This window comes from Chlamydotis macqueenii, chromosome 6 (assembly GCF_036417535.1).
Source record: "Chlamydotis macqueenii isolate bChlMac1 chromosome 6, bChlMac1.mat, whole genome shotgun sequence".
In the NCBI taxonomy this organism is placed as follows: domain Eukaryota; kingdom Metazoa; phylum Chordata; class Aves; order Otidiformes; family Otididae; genus Chlamydotis; species Chlamydotis macqueenii.
The window spans coordinates 164509-192232 of NC_141561.1; the positions used below are offsets into that span (position 1 = coordinate 164509).

Genomic DNA, 27724 nt, shown 5'->3' on the forward strand with positions numbered 1-27724 from the left:
TGTACTAATTTAAAAAGCTAACAAATATTTATAGCAAATAAAATTCCAATATATGTATAACAATTTATTGTACCACCATTCATATAAAGCATTTCAATCCAAAATGGTCAGAAAGAATCTTAAATATCTGCATAAGAATTTACAAACATTAGTAAAGATATATCACAGGCTATAGCTTTCTAAGTCTTCAAGTGTAAGTTCTGGTAGATATCCATGTTTAAATAAAATGGACAATACCAGCAGAGATGCATACCTCTATTGTCTTTATTTATAAAGAAGTGACAACACTAGAAAACACATTCATAACCAGTGCTTTGAACAGTGAAGGTGGGATCTAAAAAAGTATGATTAAACTAAACAACCTTAGGTCTTTATGAACTTGCATATCTGCCAGGAATGCTGAAATGCAAGAGTTTACACCTGCAAAATTCCATAATGGAACAGCCACATAATATCAAATATAATCTCCAATTTCCAAACCGGTACATAAAAAAAGCCATCACTAAGTATTAGAAGACCACTGCAAGTTCTTATTGCTTTTTGAGTTAAATAATAATCTTCAAATAAATGAAAACCCATCTCTACAGTATCTTGCTCAACCTCTTGTTCATTCATTAACACTGGAAGCAATTAGTTAAAATACAATGCGGCAACAGAGGCGTTTAACAAAAAAAAAACCCAAACAAAACCTATTTCAGTACATCCCCACCCTCCCTGCCCACCCTCACCCTGAAACCTGCTATAACCACTTAGTGCCAGTAGAAGAGGAAAACTCAACAGGCAAAACCAGAAATATGACTACAGTAAGAAGGAAACAAAGGGAGATATAGCTTCCTTAAATATTCAAGATCTGATGTCTTCCAAAACAAAGCACATCATTCTCATCATTTAAAAAAGGAAGTTGCTTTATATGTAGTTACTCCTCGCGCATGCTGAGTAGTTCTCACGTCCACTGAGTTCCACTGTGCAGCAGTTAATTTTGAATTCAACAATGCTTCAAAAACTACGGTAATATTCAACGCCCTTTTTACTAAGGAGAGGAAAAAACCAAATGCCAGTTGATGTTGTTCTTGCCAGTTCAGCATTTCTGCAACAATTCCATTTGTCTCTTGCAGTATGAGAGTTCTACCAGCATCAGTCTTCAGAATCATCCTCAGAAGCTGTTAGAACAACACAGTATAATCAGAAGCTTTGACCTTTGAAGGTCTGTGAAATTAGAGCACTTTAAGATGAGTAGTAGAAATAATGGTAATTTTACAATATTGAATAGCAGATTGTAAGACCCACCCAAACCCTATGTAATTACATAGCTTGATTTTTGAATGGATCTCATGTCTGAAAAATAAAGCATTTTCAAATCAAAACTCGGTATTACAAAATGCAGTGTCCTCCTGCTGTTCTTCCTCAAAAAAAAAGGAAGAAAATTTAATTACGCCAGAGATTCAACTTTTACATAGTTTTTACAGTGGCTAATTCCAACAGTAGTCAGAGGAGAATATATTCAATCCACGAAAGCAGCACCAAAAACAAGGGAGAGAAATTACGCACAAAGTTAACTATTTGGATACTAAAATACCTAGAAAGGTTCAGCAGGCTAAACAGACTCTTAGATTTTTTTTTTTTTTTTCCATATATATATAAGTTGCTTAATGCAATTAAGTCAGGCCTACTTGGAAGTAGCTCCTTTCTCCGCCCCCATTCTTTCCGCATATGCAAAATGAACATAAAGCCCACATATGCTTAGGATTTTGTTGCTGCAAGGTGAATTAAAAGACAAATACACAGTTGTCAACTATGATTTTAAAAGTCGTATACGCATCTACAATAGGTAGATGTCAGCTTGTCCATAACAGGACTTTAATCTGTCCTCTTAAGCAAACTCTGCAGTCAAGAAAGTATTTACACTCAAGTAGCTCGTTTCATCTCTGAACATACCAAGAAGCAAGATCTGTCTCCTCACTTCTCCTGTTCTTAGAAAAGAAATGTAACTGAAGTAGCATCAATAATAAATCTAAAACTCAGTATTCTTTATCTGCAAGTCAGAAAGCCTGAATCAAACGGAGATTAAATTACTGTGTAAATTGGCACTCATTAATTTCTACTCTAATAAGGATGCAGATAATCTAGGAATAAATTCTGAACTCAAGTCCACCTTTGTCTGCTCTGAATACAGAAATAATCCTCTGCTCCTTGAACTAAAACTTACACACACCCCATTCTTTATCGTACTTCAAATTTGTCCTATGCACTGAAAATTCATATACAAACTTTGAATGTTAATGGACATTCACATGGTGGGGGGCGGGGGAGAAGTAGATCAACTACCCTTCTACTGCCTATTCATGATGTCCTGAAATAATATTTAGATTCAGGATACGTTTACCAGAAGTCAGCATATAGTTTTGAATTTAAGCACACTGAAGAGAACATTAAATGAAGAGTAGGCTAGACCTTGCCAAAATTGGCAACTGTTAAATTTAATTCCTGAAGTGGACAGGTCAGATCAAGGAATACACAGAACTGAAAAGTGTGTGTGGAAAGAAAAAAAGAAAGAGGAGAAGAGGAAATGGCAAGAGAAATATGCTAATTTAAGTGCAACAAAAGTCAACTATAAATATTTATTTTCTACTAGGACTCACGTAAAAGGCTACAACCTGAAGGTCACCACCAGTTCCATAAATACTTACTACTCAAATTACAATAAACAAACTGTATCTAGCAAGGATCTTGTTATCACCTGCAGAAAACACTTCTGTGGTCTAAGTAACTCTATGCTATTGGGAAACCAATCATTGAGAATTAAAAACAGCTCCCCCTCAGAATAATTCTACTGACAATGGAAAAAGCACTGCTGGGTAAAGTCAAATTTTCAGTAATTAAGTTTGGTATTATGAATCTTGGCAAGGAGGATTGTACTCATTTGAGTTGATCTAACGGGAGGGGAAGAGGGGAAGCACCTACTTTCAATATCTTCCATATGTGCCTGAAGAGTTCTTGCAAGGTTAATAAACTAGAAACAAGGCAGAGAGAAAGTAGTTTAAAAGTTGCAAAGTTATCTGCAGAAATTTGCAACAAGTTAGCAAAGTTTTCTTCACTTTTTCCATCCCACAGCTTCATCCCAGATGTCGGTTATCCTAACCCATTCGCTCAACTTACAAATATCAATGCAAAAGTTAATATAAATCCCCACACATTGAACTTCACACTGCTATTGCAGAGTTATTTCAGCTTCCACTACATGTCAAATGTTTCTGGTAGCAGTTGGTGGCATCATCTTCATGTTCTACAGTCTGTAAAACACATCAATTTTGCAAGTAGCACACATAAACAAGTGCCAGTTTTATGAAAATGGTTCCTAAAGACTGTAATGCAGAAAAATATAACCTATAAGGACTGCAATAGTTGGATCCATTTCATGTACTTTACTATTAGTACAGTAAAATAGACTTCTCTGACTGATGGTAACAAAAAAAAGCACAAATACGCTTAAGATTTTAACTGTAAATAAACTGTTTAGAGCAGGATTACTGTTAGGCAATGGTGGCAGTTTAATGTTAGAAGTACGTGGTGTCAAGACCCAAAGCCAAAATCCCTAGGAATACAATTTCCTTAGGCAACTTTCAAAAGTCTCAGACAAGTGTTTCCTTGTCAGTGATAGTCTACATCACTGTTTCAGTGACAGTTCAGAGGTTGAGACACAGCAAACAAAAGGAAACAAGAACGTAACACTACAGTTTCCACTAGCTCAGTTGCATGCTCCAGATCAAACACACGCTGGTGCTCTCACTGGTTTAAAATGCAGTGTCCCACAACTGTGTAACGCCGCCTCTGATGAAAAACCAGTAAAAACGTCTTATTTCTACAATACACTCAAGCTAATAACTCATACTGGATGCTGGCTACTATTATATGCTTTTTATGTCTCTACGCCTGTAGCACAGAAAACTGGACTGGACATTTAATTTGTGGAACATGGAATACAAGCTCTACATTAGATACATAGAGAAAATAGCACCACAGTAAGAGATAAGAGCACAGCCCTGCCTCTACCCCAGAGGCCCAGTACCTGCTAACAACCACTCCAATAAGCGTTCAACAAGCTTAATACTGTCAATTCTTTGTATGCAATTAAAAAAAAATTTTAAAACCTAAAAACCAGCTTCTCAGGAGCTCAGTTGGCAAAGAGCACTGATTCATCAAATAAATTTGTAGAACTAAGTAGATGTGTAGAATAAAGGACTTCTGAATGAGTCACCATGCAGAAATAACTTGTATTATGATCTCTTACTGGTAAAATGTGTATTTACTGCATTCCTAAGCCAAGCCATTTAAGTGACAAGGGTCCAGTCAAATACAACTAATAAGAGTTTTGACTAATGCCAGAAAAATCACACTATAGCTAGTCAGTTTTAAAATGTAACATTTAAAGAATCCAGCCAGCAAGCATTGCAAAGTTTAGACATTTGCAATGCAGACTGGCATAATGAGAAAAATTAATCAAGTAAGATAGTTCAACATTTTAAACTACATGTTTTGTACGTAGGGAGGTTAACCTTCCAGTTTTGCATAAATTCACAATAATCATGACAACATACATGCAAAGCAATGAATTACCACCAACCTTGACAAAAATGATTTTATAGCACATTGACTGCAATAATGTAGTACCTTCAGTTTCAGATCAAACACTGTGTTACCCCATTGACAAACGCAGATCGTTTTAGACCTAAATCTGTTAAATGAGCATGCTTCTTGTGTATGTAGCTGATAGGTTGCTCAGGTTAACAATCTAGTTCCAAGTTCCCTGTATGAGCAATTCCTGCCATGAAACCACTGCATACTTACTCTGACGCGTGTGCTGGCCTCACTTGCAGTTCCTAGCATATCAGAAAAGCGCTGCTCGCATAAGTGTAACAACACTACAAGGTAGAGACCAGAGCTGATAAATTCATAGTCTGCCTTAAAGGAGATCAAAAGAAAGATTCAGAATTGCAAAGATATGTCTGCATATATAAATCAAGAAGTAAACAAGAATTAAATTTTACCGGAAACATTACATACTTGATCTCTAGTTGTTCTAAGAAAATTAGGGAAATGTAATACTACAAAATTGTAATTAATGAAAAGCTATGAACTTGGGGTTCTTCCCAACCACCCCAGATCCAACATGTTATCCTTGAACATAAATAGAAAGAGTTCTAGAAATAAAATCTCAGTCAGCACGATTAGGTCACAGGAAGGAATCTGAGAATTAGAGTATTATACCACTGGGGAAAATAAAAAGAGACTTCGCTGGCTTCATTTCAGTGGTCTGAACGCTTTACAGAAAGCCAAAATAAAGGGAAATAATATAAGAACTTTATGATATTACAAATATTTTGAGAAACTATTTTCCCTGCTAAAATAAAGAAAAACTTTCAAAATGCTACTGCTGAACTGATCACTTAGAGCCAATTCTTTAGGAAGAAGTTCCAAAGCTCTTATTTCTATCAACGTACAGTGACAGTAACCAACAATCAGTAATGCTAAAATGTAAGATGATGGCACTTTTGAGAAAGACTGTCCAGAGTGTGGCACAAGTGACAGGAACTAGAGTACTAGGGTAAGAGCATACCCTAAACAATAAGAAAATAGGAGATTGATATTTGGCCCCAAAACTGGTATCACTTTGTATTTTCTTTCAACTTCTGAGGCAGGTAAATTTTATTAGTCTTTCTACATTCACAGAATATAATCCAGAGAATAAGGAAACCCCCCTGAATAAAGTTCATTAAAATAACGCTAGTTTTTTTGTTATTCATTCATTTTTAAATACTACATGATCTAGTAGTTCCAAGATAACCTATTTTATATAACGAGAGTAATACTAATGGGCCTTTATTTTTAATTAGGAAAGGACTTGAAGGAGTAGCAGGAAGCTGTCAGGGAAGAGGTTAGTTTCTACCACTCCAATGAAACAAAAGAAGTTTTTAATGTCTTTAAAATGACTGCTTAAGTGTGTTAAAAAACAGCTAAAAGCAAAGACAATTCATGACTTAATGTGAAATTCAATTTAATCATACTAGTATTCCCACTGCACCTATGCAGCAGAAACACTAGAATGCAAAGCTAGATGACAGATCTGCAACTAAGAAAATGATAAGAGATAATTACACTTACTGAAAGCTCAGCTATAGGAAGCACAGCAGGAAGACAGAATTTGTCTGAACACTGAGGAGAAAAAAAAATCTGTTCCATGGTGATATTACTTCATGTGCATAACAGTCCTTCTGAAAAGGAGATGCATTTTCCTTCTCTAAAGAAGCGTGCCTTCCTAGCACTAAACCAACACTTACCACATTAGGCAAAATATACTAACTTGTTCATTTGCATGTGCCCTATAGAGTTCATGAATGTCAAAGTCTTCCAGATTCAGATGCAACTTCTCCTTGCACAGTTCACAAGTTGTTACTGCTTCCAAAGAAGAACCTGGTGGGGAGGGCCAGGGGGAAAGTCAGTGTCAAGTTGCAACAATCTATAACTTAGGACACAATTATACAAGCGTTACAAACCGTAACTTTCTTGGATTTACTTTGCAGAGCAAGGTTAGAAGAAAAGAAAGCCTTTATTAAGAATGTAGTGACCATCTGCTACTGTCAGAATTTAAAATGCTATAGAATGTTTATTCTCTATCTAGCTCGACATATTTTCCTCATGTTCATTCCAGACACTCTATGCCTCTTCCTGGAAGTCTGGCGTAAAATCACTGCTTGGGCTGTTTGAATTCTACAGTGTAATCCAAATATACCCAAAAGTAATAATAAATATACTGGAATAGCTTAAAGTTATTGCCAGAGCAACATTTTGTCTTAAGGTATTTGGTTTAACAACAAGCTGCTCCATAAGCAACAAAGCAAGTTTATCATGGATTTGTCTCTTATATAGTTAAACACTTCAAATTAATTTCTCCTACGGGCCGAGGCTTCTAATACATCCCCACTCTGATGTGGGTCCTCTGATACTGAGTAAAAGAGTAAACAGATGCAAGCACGCTCCTTTGGCAAGAAATATTCCATGATCTTAATGTCTTCTACCAAGCCACCCATTCTTAAGTCTTAAAAATACTACAGATAACTTTGTAATAAATGGACTGAGCAGTTTATAAGTAAAACATTAGTATAGTGTGCAATTTCTGAAGTGTTTCTCAAAAAAATTCTATATGCACTTTGAAGTAATTTTTAAACAAGCACTTTTAACCACTGCGAACAGGAGTTAGTATTTAAAAAAAAAGTATTTAAGTATAGTTACAATAGAAAAACATTTTTGGATTTTCAAATTCCCATCATTCTGCTACAGCCAGGCTGGCTATAAGTCTTAAAAAGTACAACCACAAGTACAAGGAAAAGTGGGGAACAAACTCACCCTAAGGGAGTGGAACAAACTATCTAAGTGGTAGAGTAGCTCTAAAGCTACACTTCCGCAATGTCACATTTTGTCTAGTATCTTAGTAAACAATCCCAAAAATGTAATTCTCTGAGTGGCAAAGAGTTCTTGTAACTATTCACATGAGAAGCTGCACAGACACAAAATAAGCCTGGAAGTGCCACACTGTTATTTGCCTCCAACTACTTGCTTTTCAAGTAAATACCTGAATATTAGTAAGAGTAATCCTCTTGATAAACCTCCCAGTGTCTAACTTGGAAGTCTATCCTGGTCCAGAGTCTGCTTTACCTGAATTAATCTTGGACTGCAGCCATTTTTTCATGCACTCCTGGTGAACATACTGCAGACTGCCAGTGCATTTGCATGGCTCTATTAGAAGGTTGTCCGAACTTGCAGAGGACATCTGACAGATTCTGCATAAGTCACCCTCTTCATCTTCCGAATCTTCTAAAAGCAGGCTGAAAAGGAAGGAATATCAACAAACACTGTGACACGTTTCATGTAAGACTTTAATTCCATTCATCAAACTGTTCTCAAACCTACGAGGATTAAACCAAGGTTCTCTAAAGACAAAAGTGAGAACATAGATGACAAGAGAACAGAGTTGCCACCCTCTCTGAAGGAAAGTTTCCTTTTAATACGACAGTTACAGAAAAGCCTCTCACATTAAGTCAAGTGCATTTTATTATCTCAGAAGATCACACTAATTTACCTCTCTTTAATTTTCTGGAGTCTTTCTGGATCTCTTGATGGTGGTATTTTAGACTTGCCACTTTCTTGTCCATCAGTTTGATTCCAGCCAGAGGGAATAATATCTACAGTTATCATAAGATTGTCAGACAGACTGCTTCCTAATGTTGGAGGCACTGCAAAGCGAAAGAGAGAACCAGGCAGAATTCCAGAACCTCTCCTACTGTGGGCTGAATCTGGTGGGGAGGCAGTAGCTGTAGCAATACCAGATACTGCAGGTGTTGGTGGTCTGCTAACAGAAGCCCGATGAAGGCTATCTGATGCTTCAAGAGAGGTCTCCTCACCTGACTCTCTTCTTCTGAAGACATGTTGTGATCTAGCAGTTGTCTCAGAGGTAGAGATCCTTGCAGATTCATCTCTTCCTTCTCTTCTTCTTCTAGAAAAGAGAGGTGTACACCTGTTCCTCAAAGATGACGATAACCAGGATCCTGTGCTCCTACTTTCAGAATCTGGTCTGTAACCTTCCCCATCTGAATCAGAGTTATGACTTTGTGAAACTCCTGATAAACCCCATCTTCGCCTAAGAAAACTAAATCCCTGAGAAGCTTCAGATGTCTGAAGTCCTGGAACTTCCAGCGTTGCAGCTCCATTACTGCTCAACAGAGCAGAAGCTTGAACTCTTGGGACCACCGTTGACTCTTCAGAGCCTAATGATCTTGTATGCAATGAATCTTGGCTAGACCTTCGAGAGAAAAATGTGGATGACATACTAGACGCTAAACGAGACAGCAGCTGTCTGGTTGTGCGCCTCCCTTCACTGTCAGCTGCAGCCTCATTCAGTGACCTCTGAGAGGATAAAACCCTTTCAGAACCACTTGAGGAAGGAGTTTCATCTCTACTGGCAGTAAGAGAAAATGCTGGCTGTGTGGTCCTCTGGGGAGATTCCAATTCATTTCTCCTTTGTCGTGAAGAATAGCTGGACCTTGAAAAGCTCACGTTAGAGTCTCTGTTCAAAAAAGATGGCTGACGATCAGAAGGCAACTGACGGTTCACAGATGCATTCAGCCTCAAAGTGCTTAATGAGTTCTCTTTTGGTCTTGCTCCCTCTGCATATGAAGAGGCAGGCCTGTCTTGAAGATCTGTTGCAGAAAAGTAGAGGAAAATACTATGACAAAATGTGCTCTAATTGCTACATTCCAGATAGAGAACTCTAAAGAGTAAACGCAGAAGTTCAGGATTTCATGATCCTTATTCAAACTTGTTTAAAATTTGGCAAGTAGATTCCAGAGCAATATTAAGTTTACTTACCAGAATTCTAAAGTTAAACTGAAACCTGAACTGGTTTCAGTCTGGTAAACCCATCTGGAATCTAACACCCCCAAAAACTTCAAATTATCAAGGTATGACTGGCATTCTTATAGATGAATACAAAAATTCTGACCATCTGTCAGAACTTACATAAGGACAGCATCTGAATTAAAAACAGTAAACTGTACACAACACTACTTGTAACTTAAAGATCCATTCTGCCTGTGGACTGATCAAGAGGGGTTAACCAAAACTTCAGCAATGTAGCAGACACTAGAATACCCAAAACAAATGTACGGATAAAGCCAAGCACATTCCCCATCTATTACAACAAGCTACCATTATTATTATTACCTGGCCCAAAAGAACACCCTAGAAATACCCTACAATACATTGAGAGCAGCCCTGAGGAGAAGGACTTGGGAGTGCTGGTGGACGAGAAGCTCAACATGAGCAGGCAATGTGCCTTTGCGGCCCAGAAGGCCAACCACATCCTGGGATGCATCAAGAGGAGCGTGGCCAGCAGGTCGAGGGAGGTGATTCTCCCCCTCTACTCTGCCCTGGTGAGACCCCACCTGCAGTACTGTGTCCAGTTCTGGAGCCCCCAACACAAGAAGGACATGGACCAGTTGGAGAAGGTCCAGAGGAGGGCCACGAAGATGGTCAGAGGGCTGGAGCACCTCTCTTATAAGGACAGGCTGAGAGAGTTGGGGCTGTTCAGCCTGCAGAAGAGGAGGCTCCGGGGAGACTTGAGAGCGGCCTTCCCGTACCTCAAGGGGGCCTACAAGAAAGATGGGGAAAGGCTGTTTAGTAGGGCCTGTTGTGACAGGACGAGGGGTAATGGTTTTAAAATACAGGGAGGTAGATTTGGATTAGATGTTAGGAAAAAATTTTTTACGATGCGAGTTACAGAACACTGGAACAGGTTGCCCAGAAAGGTGGTGGAGGCCCCATCCCTGGAATTGTTCAAGGCCAGGCTGGATGAGGCTCTGAGCAACCTGATCTAGTCAGGGATGTCCCTGCTTCTTGCAGGGGGGTTGGACTAGATGACCTTTGAAGGTCCCTTCCAACCCTAACCATTCTATGATTCTATGATTCTACTGTAATTCCACTGCTCCAGCCTAAAAGGTTATCTAGCTATTGCTTTTACCAAAAAAATGCAACAAGTTACCTGACACATTCAGCTATGCAACTGGCTTAAGCATGATCAGATTTAACAATTCTGGATTACTAATCTCATCTGCTGTCCCATTTATCTTGATTACCTATAGTCAATTAGATAATTATCACCACACTGTTCTGTCCTCCCCTGCTCTTCAAGTGTACATTTGATCACCCAATGCTTCCTAGTGGCCTGCAGGTTGATGAAGGTGATTCTGCCCCTCTACTCTACTCTGCTGAGACCTCACCTGAAGCACTGCATCCAGCTCTGGAGTCTTCAGTACAAGAAAGGCATGGACCTGTTAGAGCAGGCCCCCTCAGAGGAGGGCCATAAACATGATGAGAGAGATGGAACACCTTTGCTGTGAGGAAAGGCTGAGAGAGCTGAGGTTGCTCTGCCTGGAAAAGAGAGGGCCCTGGGAAAGACCTTATTGCAGCCTTTCAAAATATAAAGAGGGCTTCTAAGAAAGATAGAGACAGACTTTTTAACAGAACCTGTAGCAATAGAACAAGGGGTAGTTGTTTTAAGCTAAAAGAGAGTAGACTCAGACTAGATATAAGGAAGACATTTTTTACAGCGAGGGTGGTGAAACACTGGAACAGGCTGCCTGGACAGGTGGTGGATGCCCCATCCCTGGAAACATTCAAGGTCAGGTTGGACGGGGCTCTGAGCAACCTGATCCGGTTGAAGATGTCCCTGCTAAACGCAGGGTGGTTAGACTAGATGACTTTTAAAGGACTCTTCCTACTCAAACCATTCTATGGGTCTTATATTTTCTGTAAATACTGTGTAAGTACCTCAACACACTGAGAAGAATCCTACTGTAGCTGAACTGTAGTTAACATTACACAAAGCAGCTGAGGAGGCTAACATCAGCTAGTCTTCCTTCCTGAAACGGCTAGATTTGGGGGGCATGAGGGAGAAGAGGAAAGAGAAAGCAGCTGAAGCCTGCTAACCTAATAAGAAGGGAAACTTCTGCAGTATTTTAACTACTTAACAAGCATCAGTAGACTAATGTAGTAGGCAAAAGCTTTCTCTATGTACTCTAGATTGAAACCTTTCATGTTTGTAGTTTTGCTGGGTTTTTGGTGGTTTGTTTTTGGGTTTTTTTTTGGTTTGTTTTTTTTTAACAGGTTCTGCATTGCAATCACCATTTATTGTTGAAGCTGAGGTTTATGCATCTGCTAGACTCTAAATAAACATCTGCACAGATGCCAAGCATCTGCCACATGGTTTTGATTACACAGCAGGGAACACAGTTGGGAGTTATTTTTACAGCCCTTAACAGTGGCACTATGACTAGAAATGCAGCATGGACAGTCCAAAGCAAGGCTGTCCATCCATCCATTTCTCCCATTAAGCTCTACCAGGTAAACTCCAGCTGTCCACTTATTAAACATACTCTTATGGTAAGGCAAGACTGCAAGATGAAACCTGGAACTAGTTTTTATCTTTTCTGCTTATCTTCTATACTTGTAAAAATGCTTCTTTTTTTTGTTACAATCTTGCTTTACAAAATACCACTAATACACCTGCAAAAGGCGGCAGATTAAGACTGTTGACAAGCTTCCCCTGAGACAGCTCTAGAAGACCACAACACTGTACACAGAAAGTGAAAATGACAGTGCAGAAGTCTGTACTAGTCCTAGCAGTTCGCATGGTAACAAACCTCTTGCCTCATTTAAAGCACATGTTCATTCATTTTTATTTTCAGTGGTCTAGCAGTTTTCCCTAATAATTACTCAAGAACTCCAATGGAAAGAGATAATATAACAGGTACCTTCATGAAAACCCCTTCCTGAGTCAAATTACCAGGACTTCTTTTCCCACACCTAAATACAAAGAGATCTTAAGACAAACACGAAGGGGCTTACTGACTATTCACATAGTTAAAGTTGCAAACACATATACCATTTTCTTATGACTGAATGCATCTACAAGCTAGACCACTTATATATCCTTTGATGAGCCAACACATGGCAAGTGGCCAACCAACTTTATTTAAAAGGACACCTTAAAATTACATAGATCTTTTGGCTTTGTGTTTTCAAGAAAATATTAAAAGAACATGTGAAGAAATTACCAGGTATGCAGCCTATGGGTTTACAAGCTTTCAATTGTACAATACATACATGTTGAAGACGAAAAGTCACTGTTTCTGTAGCCGTGATCCACCAGGTTACTAACGGACAGATCTGTTCTTCTTTCTAACTCTCTTCGCTCTCTCACCAGCTCAGTTCCAAGGGAGCCAAGCATCACTGATGAAGATCTAGGAATCCTACTGTACCTCCAAGAGGAATCTAGAAAGAAAAAGTAAATAAATCCCCTGGTTTTGTAATAATTTAAAAACTCATTAAAGCCAGTACGTATGCACGCATTCTGGTTATACCACATTAAGGGCAAGTTTAACAACACCACTAAGCTGATCAAGCGGCCAGCTGCCAAGAAAAAGACAAGAGTAAGCAGCATGCTGCTGATGCTGGCACTTATTTAATCTTGCAGTGAGTTATTTCTGAAAGATAAACTGGAAAAAAGTAGTAATACTTTTGTGAAGAGTCAGACCCACTAACACTCATACAGGACAGGACGAAGAACAGAAATAGCATCTTGCTTTCTAATGGTAGCTAGTTATTAACTAGACTTCACAATAACTCAAAATAGCAGCTTGAGACCTACTAAATGCTGTCACTCTAACAATGCTTCTTAAATGCTCCTAAAATTGATTTTCCAGAAAGACAGCTGAAGCTTAAATGCAGCGTAAACACAACTTTAAGAACAATGACTAATACTGTTCTTGTTCATATTGCAGAGTAAAACACTTCAGCTTAAAAAGGGATCTTGTTTTTTGATAACAGCTCCAACAACTAAATAGGGAACTGTACACACTTCAGTTGTGAACAAAACTCTTGTTCCAAAAACGCATTCTTCAATGGCTCTGAAAAAAAAAAAAACCACCTTTGTTTTACTGCTAACTTATAAATCTAAATTTAAGCATTTGTTGGTCACCAGTCTGATGGCCAACCAATCTAGAATTGGAAAGACAGGAAGTCCTGCACCACAAGAAATGTTAATGGTGGTAATTTTATTAACTAAAAGTAAGAAAGCATCAGCAACACTGGGTTTGAGCAAGAATTTAACAACTTTTATTTGCATAGCTGTGTAGTTCCATGAGGGGATACAAAAAGAACACTGAAAATATTTCTAGAACGTTTTGAAACAGAACATTAGATCCATTCAAATTACCCTTGTGAGTATGGATCAATCTAAGATTTTTACTCTTATTTCCTGACCCTTAGACTTTTGTTAGCTTATTGCTTCACTTACATCTATCCGGGTATCACGTACTTATTTACAGCTTTAATTAATATCTCAGGTTTTCCTGAAAGAGCTCCTAGTGTAGCATGTTTATTTTCACCTGGCCTATAGAATGAGTTTAGGCCCTGCTAGAAAAGAACTTTTTCTTCCCTGACCCTTAACAACAGTGCTCCAACTAGCCATGACACTGTGCTGCTTGGAACACAGAACTAAGTAAGGTAAAGACTTCCTTTCTGCTGTCTCTGGCACACATAGGTTTACCAACACCATTTGAATCATGAAATAACAACAGCTACACTCATTCTTTCCTTGAAATCTTCACCGATCAAGACATATTTGAGCCATTTGAAGTTCAGCTTTACTGCAAATGAAACAGGCACAGGGTAGTAATTCTGAAATGACATGAGTGCAATTGGGTTTTCAAAAGACCATGTTAATGGCATTCTCAGTACTTTAGATATTGCTATCAGTGTGAATGTACTGTTCTGTTAGGTGTAGGTTTTAATATTTAAGAATATAAAAGCATAATATTTCAAAGCAAGCCTTTTAAAATTTTATAAAACCTGATCTTACCACTCAATTTTAATGTAACTCCGCTCTAGTAATCAATCTCTCACCTGAAAAGGCAGTCAAGCCATTACTTCTCACAGAAGAGGTAGATGTGCAAGATAGCTTAGGTCTCTTTGAATCACTATCTTGCTGCTGGCTATGCAGTCTTGAATACGCTCCCTGAGTTCTCTCAGACTCACCATAACACTCAGATGTAAAATAAGAGGAAGAAGATGTAGACTGAAATAACATCGAAAAAGAAAAATTACAGACAGTATTTCAGATATAATTACACTGAACAAAAGTGTAAATAACATAAGACTCACAAAAATAATAAAAAACAACTTTCAGATGCAAAGCTTTTTAATTTAAAAATAATGAAGGATTTATGCTTGTGCTCTTGATCGGTATTCCCAGGTTTACTCAAGACAGTCCTACCAACAAAAGCTGGTTTCTATTACAATTAGCGTTATTTTTCCTTTATAGATAGATGTGGTTTACAGGGGAAAAAGATATTCCTGACTTGTAAGATGTTATAAACATGATCAAATATAGCTTTACAGATCTCCAGGGAAACATAATTTTGCTGTCCAGAAATGGCCAAACTGATCATGTTCATTATTTTAATAGTCTAACTAATCCAGCTTATTTTTTACCAATCTAAAATACACTTAGCTAGGAGTCAGCTTTAGCTTCTAGGAAGCTGTTTAGACCAGACACGTTTTGATGACATTAAGCTGAAGTGCAACGGAAACAGTTTACAGTAAAGAATAAGTAGAAAACATTTTTTGCAGTGTACAGTACTGAAATAAAACAGTTTCCAGGAACTAGTACAAGGAAAAATAAAAGAAAGGGGGAAAAAAAAAAAAGAATAGCCTATAAAGCTGTTAAGTCTGGTTACTTGCAGCCAAGGCATTCATTTTCTAAAATGTTATTTGTTTTTTTTTTTTTAATATTAAAAACTTGCACTCAATCAAAAAGCTCAATTAAGCCAACTTCTGTCATCCCAGAAGGTATCTACAACCAAGATCCTTTAAAGATCAAATTAGAGTAGGTGTTATAGGTTTGTTTTTCTGGTTTTTTTGTGTTTTTTTTTTTACTTGGTTATGTTTTTTACTAAGCTTATGCAACTACTTTTTACTCTTTAAAACTAGGAAGTATCCAAGTATTTCTCATATCCCATCGTAAAAGGCAGATGAGGAGACATAGAAACTAAGATCACAAACCAAGTACTAAGCCAGCTTAATTTCCCTCATGAATCATCTGTTTAACATCTAGCTTGTCTTTTAATCATTTGCTATTTGACAAGTGGAAGTTTCAGAGTGTCTTTTGCAATGCTCACTTCCATTAGAATGTAATTTAAGACAATAATTAACCTTAATGGGACAAAAATGTATCATTTTGAAAACTCTACAGCATCAACTTAACTAGTTATGTAGGCCGCTTACAACCATAGACTATTTGCATTTCAACTATATGTAGAGATATCTACCTATATGTAGTTAGAGGAGACACTCTGCCTATCTACATGTAGAGACATCTGCCATGATTTCACTTGAAATGAAGCCAGCATTTTCACAGTAGTTCCTCCATCCCCGCCCCTTATCTCAAAGTGTCTTCACCTTTAAGTCACAGTAAAAAAAACCAAACACCTATTTAAGTGCAAGCTCTCTCAAGTACCCAAACATCTTTTGGTTTGAGAGTGAGCAGAATTTTTGCTTGTCCGCTATCTGCCCACCAAGCAGCTTCAGTTTTCTGCTTTCCCCATCTTAATATTTCTACTGCAATTGAAAGTGTTTCATTGTCACTCTACAATGTGTAAGCATGTCAAAGAAGCAAACTACTTTCTTTTTGGAGTTAGGAAGGCACATTCTGAAGCCCAGTGAAGACAAGCTGTTAAGGCTCAAGCCTCAGATCTCAGTCAGGTGATAGTTCAGTCTCCATTTTCGTTCACAGTATGCTGAAAGCAGCATGTAAGCAAGCACAGTCAGACTATGAACTGCTCCTCCACAACTAAGTTTTCTAAAGCAGGTCTCCAAAACCATGAGCTTTGTGTTAACCCACAAACCTGGTACCATCCAAACAACAAATCTCCTAGAAATACCTGATGGAACAAGCTGAGTATAAACAATATTAGTTTTGCCATTCATATGACTATAACATGTATGAGATTCTAATCACTTCCTCCTTTTTACTTTTTAAACAGGTACTTGCAGAGCCACTCTCACTTCAAGCTTATTTCTTAACTATTAGTAAAATGAATATATTTTATTATTTTATCCTCTGAACAAGATGTACTTATCAATAAACATTACTATGAGCCCCTGCTACCAGGTTTTCAGATTGGAAGGGCTAAGGTAAACCCCTGATTTTTTAAGTATTACACATCAAGAATTCTCACCAATCTGCTTCTGCTTCCCAAAAATCTTCCAGAATGTGGATGATCAAGTGTCCCTGAGTAGCGAGTTGGAGAGGATGTTGTAAGCTTCCATGGAGTTTCATGGGTGTTTCTTTCTCCAATTCCCCAGTCTCTACTGGAACTATTCAATACACTGGATTCCTGAAGAACAACATGCTTATCATACACATCTTGTAATTCAAAATTAACTCACTATCTGATCTGAATATACAGGGAAGTGCAGGTACTAACAAATCATAAAATAGTTTGAGTTGGAAGGGACCTTTAAAGGCCATCCAGTCCAACTCACCAGCAAGGAGCAGGGACAGCTCCAACCAGATCAGGTTGCTCAGAGCCTCATCCAGCCTGGCCTTGAATGTTGCCAGGCATGGGGCATCCACCACCTCTCCGGGCAATCTGTTCCAGTGTTCCACCACCCTCACTGTAAAGTTTCTTCTTTACGTCTAATCTAAGTCTGCCCTCTTCAGTTTAAAACCATTACCCCTCGTCCTATCGTAACAGGCCTCACTAAAGTGTCTTTCCCTATCTTTCCTGTAGCCTCCTTTAGGCACTGGAAGGCCACAATAATGTCTCCTGGGAGCCTTCTCTTCTCCAGGCAGAACAGCCCCAACTCCCTCAGCCTATCCTCACAGGAGAGGTGCTCCAGCCCTCTCATCATCATTGTGGCCCTCCTCTGGACTCGCTCCAACTGGAAACCTTTAGTGAGAAACCTCAAGGGATACCCTAGAAGAAATGAAACAGACTTAAGAGAAAACTATTGGTAAAAGGAAAGATTTTTAAAATTTACTTTCTAAAAATTATCAGCTCCTTTACCTGCCCTCTCATTTGCCTGTGGACAATAAAAAGCTGAAGTGTAAGGCTTTTGAGGCGTTACCCTAACTTAGATAGTCCAGCAACAGGGTAGAATTAAGGACCTCAAGTTCAAGTGTTAAGTAAAAAAAACCCCACAGATGTAGGAAAAAAGTCCCCATGACAGCAAAAGTGCCACGATAAAAGTGGCTTTTTGGCCACCAAAGCAAGCCATCTATCTTGTCCTAGTCATCAGTTTTAATACAAAAAAGAATGGGGGCAGGCAGAGGGGGAAGAGAAGAAAAATCGTGTTTTGGGCCTACTAACAGATAGTTATTTTTAGTGAAACAGATGGGACAACAAATGTAAACTGTCACCAAGTTGTTATTCCTTAAAAAAACCCAAACCCCTACTATACTGCAAATCACAGAGTATCTTCTCCGACTCTTAAACACTTCCCTTCTACCATTGCTTTAAGTTTTTTATTTCTCTGCAGTCTATTCTAATAATCTGTCATTGTGCTATTGGTAGGGAAGGCTTGCAAACTAGTCATTATTAATTCCAATTACACTTTATGCAAGCAGCAAAAATACACTTCCATTTTTCACTACAAAATTGAAGCTTTTGTGTATCTAAGTTTCTTATAAATCACTAACACTGAAGACCACCATAAAGCAGTAAACACCACTGGGTACAAAACCACTTTGGGCTTAAGAAATAAGGTAAATAGCTTTAGTAGCCCATTTCAGACACAGTGCAAAGATATTCAATCTATAGCTTGATATGCATAACAAACTAAGACTGTTTGGCAAGTCCTGCAAATAATTATTGTTTGCTGCATTACCTCAGAACAAAGTGCTCAAACTATTTGAAGTCTGATGTCTGCAGGGCAATGACTGTAGCTGTTCTTTTTGTGTTTTCTCTTCCAAGATATTCAGGAGCTCTAACCTTTACCTTGGCTACACAGGCAAATTTCTAGTAATGAAACTGGGAACCATTTAACATACAAATCTGTCTATCTTTAAGAAATGAGGGATGAGGTTCTACACTACTAGTTTCACTGAATCTTGTTTAATAGATGATAATTTAAGAAAGACATTGCAGTTTAATTTGCTCCACAGAATAATCACTGAAATCAGTAAATTTAATAGAAGTAACAGAAATCCAACCATTTTATTACAACTAAGCAGAGTCTGTAAGTTATTATTTGTCCTTCTTCTTTCTATGAACTATTAATACTACAACTACAGTAGTTTTCTGTCACTATTTCTTAAAAGTTTAGTATTACGATTTTAAAAGGTGATGAAAGTCACTTTCAATGTTCTCACAAGCAAAATTAAATCTGAAAATAAAGTATCAGCTGGTAAGTTTTCTCATATTTCAAAGTCTCAGTAGGATTCATCAGCTTTCTAAATTATTTCCTATATGGATAACCTGTCCACGGGCACAAGACTACGCAACTTTAAGGCAAACGTAAAGGTCTCTTAAAACGTTCTTAATATGAGCCATACCTGCAGACTTAACTGATCCTGAAATACTTAAATTTCCTTTTTCTCCAGCTGTTAAAATTATGAAGATCTGAGAATTCCAGCTTATTTTAAGTGTCTGGATCACCACACTAAAGACCTTAATCCAAGAACACCACACTCACGCTAGCACAGCCCTGAAAGCCAGTTCATAGAACTACACCATCTACCATTCTAATGACACACAGCTTTTGGTAGCTGTGGCATCTCAGCACTGTGCTCATTTCTTTGAAAGATGTCCCAAGGCCAAACCAGAAAAAACAAAAGCAACATATTGGGCATCATAAAAGTAGCTTTAAGAGAATGAATGTCAGAATTATATTTTAAATGAATTACTTTAAAACAGAGAGAGGTAGATTCAGCTTAGACATCAGGAAAAAGTTTTTTTACAATGGGGGTGGTGCGACACCGGCCCAGGTTGCCCAGAGAGGCGGTGGATGCCCCATCCCTGGAAACGTTCAAGGCCAGGCTGGATGAGGCTCTGAGCAACCTGATCTGGTTGGAGATGTCCCTGCTCCCTGCAAGCAGGTTGGACTAGACCATCTTTAAAGGTCCCTCCCAACCTAAACTATTCTATGATGTCAGAAAAGCTCAACCTAATTGTTATATCTGAAACTAAAGGGAAAAAAAAAAATAAATAAAAAAATCTCAGTTAGCATCCCTTGTCAGAACTTAACAATCAAAGCATCACACAAGATATTCTATCTTTGGTGTCTATTTTCAGTAACAGAAAATTCTGATCAGGAAAACATTCAAAACAATTTTATACATTACACTTGATCATACCACTCCATTACAAAAAAAAAAAAAAATCACACACCAAAACAACTCAAACTTCCACTTCATTTCTCACAGAATGGTTAACAATGCTGTATCATAAAGCATAGGAATTTTCTCACACCATTACACTAATTTGATTTTCATTTTGTAAGTCACCTAGAAACAACAGTATCACCCACATCAGCTTAGTTTACAGTTAACCTGTCCGTTATGCCTCCTCAGATGAGCAAAGGCTACTACCAAGACTGATCTCAAAAGTGTATGACATAGAATTCAGATCCATATGAAAAAAAGGGGAAGAAGAAGAAACTCACCTGATAGAATTTTTTTTTTCTTCATTTCAGCCCTAGTCAAAACAAAATACTCAAAGTTTGACTGCTCTGTCTCTAAAAGTTCTTGAGTTAAGCTATCATCAAGTACGGTCCCTAGCTGCAGAAACTACCTTATATCAAAAAGCCAAGTCTCCAAGTTCTCTTTCCTCTATATACATTTTTCTTTCTAAATGACAAATCTTTTAAATGATTCGGAACTGAAGCAGCTCTTAATATTTTAAGGTAGGCTTCTGAATGGATTAACAAAGTGAAAAGGCCTGTCCATTCCATTCCTATCTGATTGGACTTAATTTGTTTCTTCTTGCCCCAGCCACTTGTACAGCCTACTGTCAACTCTCAGAACTGCAACATATTCCTGTACTTTTTGCACCATCCACACATGGAAGTGTAATGCTCTGTACACATCAAAATTTAAAAAAAAATCCTCACCTCCCCTCAACAGAAAACCCAATTTACCCGGGTTTAAGACTGCAGTAACTAGTGCCAAAACAGTTCAAACAGCTGATTTTCAAAGGCACAGCTGCAAACAAAAGCAGGTAAAGATGGCAAACCTAGAACTACCATTTCACACTGCAGAATACTGTCATTGTCCTGGTTAAAGACTTGCATTTCGGAATTAATCTTGGTTCACAAATGCAAGGCCCTATGTCGGACCTGTCCTTATGTTAGGTTTTTTTTTTTCTTTTCTGGGTTTCAAGGTTTTTCTTGGTGAAAAACACATATTAAATTAACTTATACTTTAAAGAAAGAGACAAAACACGTTACCTGGTATCCAGATTCTAATCTCCGTGAAGATTCTCTCGCACTATATGCACCAGCTAAACTGTTTCCAGTCAATGTTCTAGATCCTAGTGAAGAGCTGGAGGCCTGAACAGATATCCTTCGAGGAATTCTTGAGGGTTTTGACTCCATTCTTTATATTCTGTATAAGGACACACTGATTTATTTTTTCTTTTAGAAGCAGGGACCTATATGCAAAAGACGCACAAGTCATTCTGAGTGTATCATAAACCCTACTCACACATACAAGCATTTACACAGTGCTTTGGTCTGACTGTGCATCAGTAAGATGGAGAAATGAGTTCTTATCATAGTTTTTGTAGCCTCCTCTTTACATCTCCTCCCATTCCATGTTAGAAAACTAGAAACATAGCCCCTTTTGCTATTCTTCTTATTATATTACAATATATTCTCGCTATTATATTACAAATGGGACTCCTTTAAGAACTCTGCAGCACTAGTATTAACACAAAATTAGCCAGGAGTCAGGGAAAGAGTCCCCAGATTTCCTAAATTCATATATTATTTTTATGCTAATGAACTGCATCTCAACACTTGCAGAAACCACACTCAAACTTATTCTTCAGAGTCAAAAGTACGGAACTTCATTCTCCTGTGAAAAAAAAATACATTTGCAGTCTACCTGCCTCAAATAAATATTTAACTTCTCCCAAGACAACTCCCAGGAAAACGAATGTACACAAAAGAGCACATGCTGTCTCACAGGTATATATAAATTTAACTTTGAGTCACCAAGTTTCTACTTGCTCTTTTAGTACTTCCAGGCGTTTCAAAAGAAACATTGCTGCCTTTTCTGCATGAGAAGTGATCCTGTAGTCATTCCTATCCTTGAAAGGGTATCTAGATTTCACGTTGGTCCAGACAGATAGCTAACTGATTTGCTAACATTCCCAGATTCTTCCTCCTCAGGATGGTACAGACAGAATCAGATCACAAAAAGTAACTCTTAAATAAAAAAATTTAAGAGAACTGCAGTATCCTCAGTAGTGTGGTGTGGGAAGAGTGGCACAATAACTAACAACTCTAAAATAGATGGCTAAGAACTCCATTGGTACAAGGTGATTTGCAGAAGTGGTACAATCTGTCTTATTTAACTACTTTTAATTCTGGCCTAACCTTCTGAGAACGGGAATAAGTTATATCAGGAAAAAAAAACACACCCACCAAAAAAACCCAACTATCAGTAAAGCACATTTTTTTCCACACATCAGCCATGCTCATCAGTAACAGTCTGTGAAAAGCTGCTGCATCAATCCTGACATACCTCATGTTTGGCTGTGGTTTCAAGTTGAGTTCACATACTCAGGACTTTTAATCTTAGCTGAAAGTCATGCTGCATTACATATTTTACCTGGTAGAAGCTAGTTTGTACAGAACTCTGTTGACCAAACAGCTGAGGTTAATTTCCTTAACGGAAGGTTTTTTAAACACTGTTCTGGTGCATGTTCAGTTCCTAGCTTTACAACACAGGTCACAACATAAAGTAGCCCAAATGCTTAATCTTGCAAGTAGGACTTTTTTTTTTTAATTTGAAAAACAAATATATAATATAATGCATACCAAGTTTAAGTGAATGTTTACATTTGTGTACAAAAGAGCTACTGGGTTGTATTATGGAGAAGCACATCAGCTTCTAGACTATGGTTCGGATATTGGCAACCCATTCCCTTTTGCCAGATACATCACCAGTTAAACAACACCAGTTCAGGAGCCTAACTTCAGATTAGGAACTTGAAATAATTAATTTGTTAAATTTGCCAGATGACATTTAAACTCCTAAGTAAATGTATGTAATTCTCAAAGTTGTAAATACAGCGGTATTGTAAGAATGCTCTAAGCACTGCTCCAAAGCACAGAAGAACCCTGTCAGTTGTTGTTTAGACTTGCCCTTGCTGAATTTCTTTTAATCTAAGCTACAGCACTTCAAGTGGATCGTTTGTGCAATAAAATGTAACAATCATACTTCTTCAAACTTGTACATTAGGTAAGACACCATAAGGATGGTTAATTTAAGCTTTAGAGTAATTTGCCGAAACGCACACTGCAAGTCCAGTACTTGTCTGAAGCTGCACTGAGTGTGAAAAAATAACTATTCCCGTCGCAAACGGCAAAGATAAATTAATGTCACAGTTATATAGACTAGGGCATATGCTGGAGAGGACAGCTGTAGGTCCCAACGAGATCTGACATCCAAAGCACTGTTTATCTACATTTTACTCTGATACAAAACATAAGGGACAGGCACACAGAACAATGGATTCAATTCTGTACTATTAAGTACTTGACAAAGAGCACCAGCCTTATCACTTTCATTATGGATCATTCTGCCTCTGGATCACCTTGTTTCAGATAGGTGTGTAACCAGATGAATTAAATAACAAAGACAAAGGTCAGACAGACATATGTACAATACGTAAAGGTTCTAAAAGAAGGGACGGAAGCTCCTACCGGTAGAAACTAATGTCCAGATGAACAGGAGGAAGAGGACTGAAGTGTAAGAAGTTAAAAGAATTTCAAGACTAAATTAGAGCTCATCTAATACTAACAAAATTGCTTAGGCACCATCCACAGAACAGATAAAATAGAGGCATTCAGATAGGGAAGGACAGGGTGGAACTATCCACTATCCAACTACCTCCAGAAGCTGAAATGGAGTCCAAGATTAGCAAAGTGCTTCTACAAACATACATAAAAAGGCACGAGACTTATTTTCTCCTCCAGTGGTAACTCCAAGAGGACATCATTAGCCATCAGCCTAATCTTATAAATTAGTACAGGTTGAGATTTCATCCTGAATATGTCAGGCTGATACTATCTACGTAATATTTTCTAAGTAAAAAAATCTTGCAGAAACTATACACAAAAAAAGTGTTAAAACAAGATAAAGGCAGCATGTTACAAAACGCAAAATTTAGTATGTCAGTTTATGCATACACATTGTGATTAATTTATTTAATACAAACGTACATTTCTTCTGCAGTCCTGGCCTCAGCCAGCAAGCAAGAAGGATATGCTACAAAAATGAATCAGAATTGTGCAAGAACAGCCATTCAACAAGAGGGACTCTGCCTTGTTTTGCGGAGGCAGAGAGTGCAGTACAGCTGTTTGATATTGACAAATTTGAGCTATGTCCTTGAACACCACTTGCTCAATAACAAAAAACAGCAACTAGAACAAGATAAGGAAATACCAAAGGCAAAAATAGTAAAGACAACCAAAAATTATTAACAATCCAAATGAAGCATAAGGTGCGTGAACAGTATATGGCTACCAATCAAATTAGATTATTAAGTACATGCACTTCGCGTGTAACTTAGACTATAAAAGACTAACACTGACTAAAAATACAGGTCTCTGGAACACCATCCACGGAGTCCGTGATTTACTGCCACATTGTTTGATGCAGAGGTGGAAAGCTACTGAAAACAAGGCCTTACGATTCTAAGCAAAGAAATCCTGCTCAGGGGAACTGGATTTTATCTTTGCCTTTCAGCAAAGATTCAGTGACACAAAGCATGTCATTCAGATTAATAAGTTTTTAAAAACCACTACACAAGAGCTCCTCAATTTCTGGGCATCCATCGTAAAACTTACTTGGAATCCAACTGGCAGAAATCATTGATTTCAGTTGCAGATACATGCTTTCATGGAGCCATGACTTGAATATATTAGATAAAACTAGATACCAGGCAGCTCAAATTTGGGAAGCAACACCAGTAAGAAGTCTTGTTTGGTTTTTTTTTTGTTTCTTTGTCCAGAGTTCTTAGAAAACTCTTTTAAGCACTGTACCTTGGAAGCCTAAGAAGCAATCATCTTCACAGTCAGCTTGAATACACACAATACACATATTAGGCTAAGGCCGATCACAGTAATACAATGAGGTGGTCAAGGCTAAGCTATCACAGAACACAGGACAGAGCGAGACAGTGGTCTCATAATTAAAAAAAACATATATATTAAAGCCACAATAATACTTGTCTGCAAGGCAAATATCATGTTTTTATATTATATTTCAGAATGAGAATGGATCCGTTGCACAGTATCAGCATCTTAAGGATTTTTCTGAATGAGCACCAAGAAACTCTAATTAAAATCTTGAACATTTTGTTTACCCACACAGGAATTCAACAAATCCCAAGTGGTAATCAACACGCTGTAATGAGTTGTATAATGACAAAGTAGGCACCTCCATTTACACAGAAGGTAGTGAGACAAGAAAAAAAAAAAAAAAAATACTTAAATGACTTATTTAAGGAAAAAAAAAAAGCAAACCAAAACAAAACCAAACTAAGTTGTGTTGCAGTCTGAACTGATTTAAAAGCTTGTTGTTGCCACAAAAGAAAGGAACACCTTACTCAAATACAACACCTGTTGTGTCTTTCACTGAGCAACCTCAACACACCATCCTGGCAAAATACACTTCTGGCTTCTCCATCATTTTGACACTACACATGCTGGTATCCAGCAACAGAGAAATGAGAAAGAGAACAGCAGAGCGAGAAGCACTCTTCTCAAAGCAACATATTTCATCAGCTCATGCCATGTTACACCACTTAGCAATCAAAACCTCACGGAAAAATCTGGAAACAACTCTTGTGTCTCCTGGAGTAAGGGATGTGTGTGATGCTTCTCGAGATCTGGTAAGAAGCCAAGTTCTGAAATCAAGCTTTAAATTCAAAGTTGGACCTGGGAAACAGATGACCAACTTGTAAAAAGAGGTGGAGCTGAATAGCCTATTTTGAGTATACAGCTCAAATGTCCTGCCCTTCATTATCTGTCACCCCTCCAACTACATTATAAAAGACCAACTAGACCTAACATAGTCACGGACAGAGATAAAAAGAGATAATAGATCTGAGATGTCTTTGTGGGAAAGCAGTGTAATCACAAAAAAAAGTAAAAATAACACAAACAGCAAATATTTCAAATAAAAAATGTCTCACCCCTCCTCTCTTCTGCCCTGACTCCCTTTGCTGAGAAATAATGGGCAACTTGAGGTAGTTATGCCTACCAGTAAGGGAAGCCTTTACTAGCTTCATGCCTTCTAGTAACAGCTTAAAGCATTCTGGTACTCTTTCTTGTACCCTCAATCAGAGAGAAGTACCCGCTTCATTCTCAGGTCCTAAATTCAAGTTTTCTACCTTGGAACTCCCTATGTGGTGACACTTCTACCTAAGACTCAAGCTTTTATGTCTACACGTTTTTGTATGGTTTGATATATAGCTGCTCATAAGACTTTCTCCTGAGCAACCTGAGATGACTTACAATTGTGTTTTTATAACAAATAAGATGGACTTCAGGGACAACTCTCTCAGTCTCTGCAATTCTTTGTTCGAAGTATTTTCTCTACCTTCAACCAAGGAAGACTGACAAAAAACTCAGCAGCCTCTCAGGAGCCCCATGAGCAAGAAAAATATTTACAAGTGTCGGTCATCTACCTACACAGCAGCTGGTGCCATGACTCCAGGCTACTCCCCCAGACTGGAGCCAACCGGCTCTAGACAACTGGCGCTCCGCAGAGCCAGAGAGGGCACCGTACTCTCCTCCTCAGGTTCCAAGGAAGAGGTCTGGCCAGCAACGCTTCGGGCCCTGCCAGGGGCTCACGGCCTCAGCCCTGCTGCGCCCGCACCCCAGGCCAGCGCCAAACGGGAGTTCGCGAGAGGCTGAAGGGCAGCGCCGACCGCTCCGCCTCGGCCCCGCAGGGCAGAGGCTTCTCAGAGGGAGGGAAGGAACCAAAGGACAGAGGGTGCCACCCAGCTCCGCGGCCAGCGAAGGCGCGCTGCCGCCAGAGGTGCTCCGCAAAGAGAAGGGCGGAGGTGCAAATCGCCAGCCCCGAGACAAAATGGTTCCCCCCCAGCCCTGGCGCAGAGCCACCAACCCCGCACACCGGCGCGAGCTGAGCCGTACTGGGCCATCTTCCCCTCCTCGACACCGTAAGCAGTCCGTACTCACTCTCACGGCACAACCCCGACGACGCAGATACTAAGGAGCTGAAGATCCACCGGAGGGGCCAAACCAAGCCAGGCCCGCAGGCTGCCACACCAAGCTCCCTGCAACACAATGGCGACAGCTCGCAGACCACACGGCTGTCAATCACCACCCGCGCCCCGCCCACGCCCAGCTCTCGCGAGAACTGGGGCGGGAGCCGGCTGGTGGCCGTGACGGCGCGGGGGGCGGGCCGCCGCGGCTGGCTTGGCGTGGCCCAGAGCCGAGACCGCGTTCAGCAGTGCTCCCCTCAGCTGTTAGAGATTAAAATTATGGCACTCTGCAAAATGAAGGCGATCTGCAAAATCCTCATATTAAAGACAGTTTTCTTTCTTTTTGTGGAGAAACATCCCAAAAGCCACGGTTTGGATCGACTTTCAAGTTCCGCGTTCAGCCTTAAAACTGCAAGCAGAGGCTTTGAGGTTTTTTCCTGTGCTACATTGTCTTCCAAGTTTCAATATTGTTTTAGAAGTAAATCCACTGTATCTCATGAACAGCCACGTGTGGCCTGGATTTGATTTCAGTTCCCTGAAGGACATGGTGGGGGGGGTGCGGGGGGGGGATATTGGAGAAAGCCTCATGAACTGCAAATCAATGGAAATGCCATTCATGTTAATATTTTAATTGTATTCAGACATCAGTTTTG

The 27724-nt window shown here is 38.9% G+C and overlaps 1 protein-coding gene across 19 annotated transcripts; it reads right to left on the reverse strand.

Moving 5' to 3' along the window:
• Positions 1–246: 246 nt before the first annotated feature.
• Positions 247–27171, reverse strand: MARCHF7 (membrane associated ring-CH-type finger 7). Of its 19 annotated transcripts, XM_086750458.1 has the most exons (13): positions 27046–27171; positions 21058–21260; positions 16848–17006; positions 14515–14686; positions 12715–12882; positions 8135–9251; positions 7711–7880; positions 6359–6468; positions 6160–6210; positions 4846–4959; positions 2962–3010; positions 1288–1335; positions 1025–1160 (listed from the first exon to the last, which is right to left on the reverse strand). In XM_086750458.1, exons 2-12 carry the CDS (start codon positions 21202–21204, stop codon positions 1295–1297), a joined length of 2298 nt encoding a protein of 765 aa, XP_086606584.1. In that variant the 5' UTR covers positions 21205–21260; positions 27046–27171; the 3' UTR covers positions 1025–1160; positions 1288–1294. The 19 variants fall into 19 exon arrangements, 17 of the variants coding, with proteins under 17 accessions (XP_086606588.1, XP_086606582.1, XP_086606576.1 ...); XM_086750462.1 differs by lacking the exons at positions 1288–1335; positions 2962–3010 and having other exon boundaries at positions 247–1160; positions 8135–8237; positions 8457–9251; XM_086750456.1 differs by lacking the exons at positions 1288–1335; positions 2962–3010 and having other exon boundaries at positions 247–1160; positions 8135–8288; positions 8457–9251.
• Positions 27172–27724: the final 553 nt, after the last annotated feature.

Coding starts and splice junctions, on each gene's coding strand:
- MARCHF7 (XM_086750450.1), bottom strand. CDS start 21,204: ATGGAGTCAAAACCCTCAAGAATTCCTCGAAGGATATCTGTTCAGGCC. Junction 17,007..21,057: donor GATTAGAATCTGGATACCAG/GTAACGTGTTTT, acceptor GTTGTTCTTCAG/GAATCCAGTGTATTGAATAG. Junction 12,883..14,514: donor TGGCTTGACTGCCTTTTCAG/GTGAGAGATTGA, acceptor TTTTCTTTCTAG/ATTCCTCTTGGAGGTACAGT.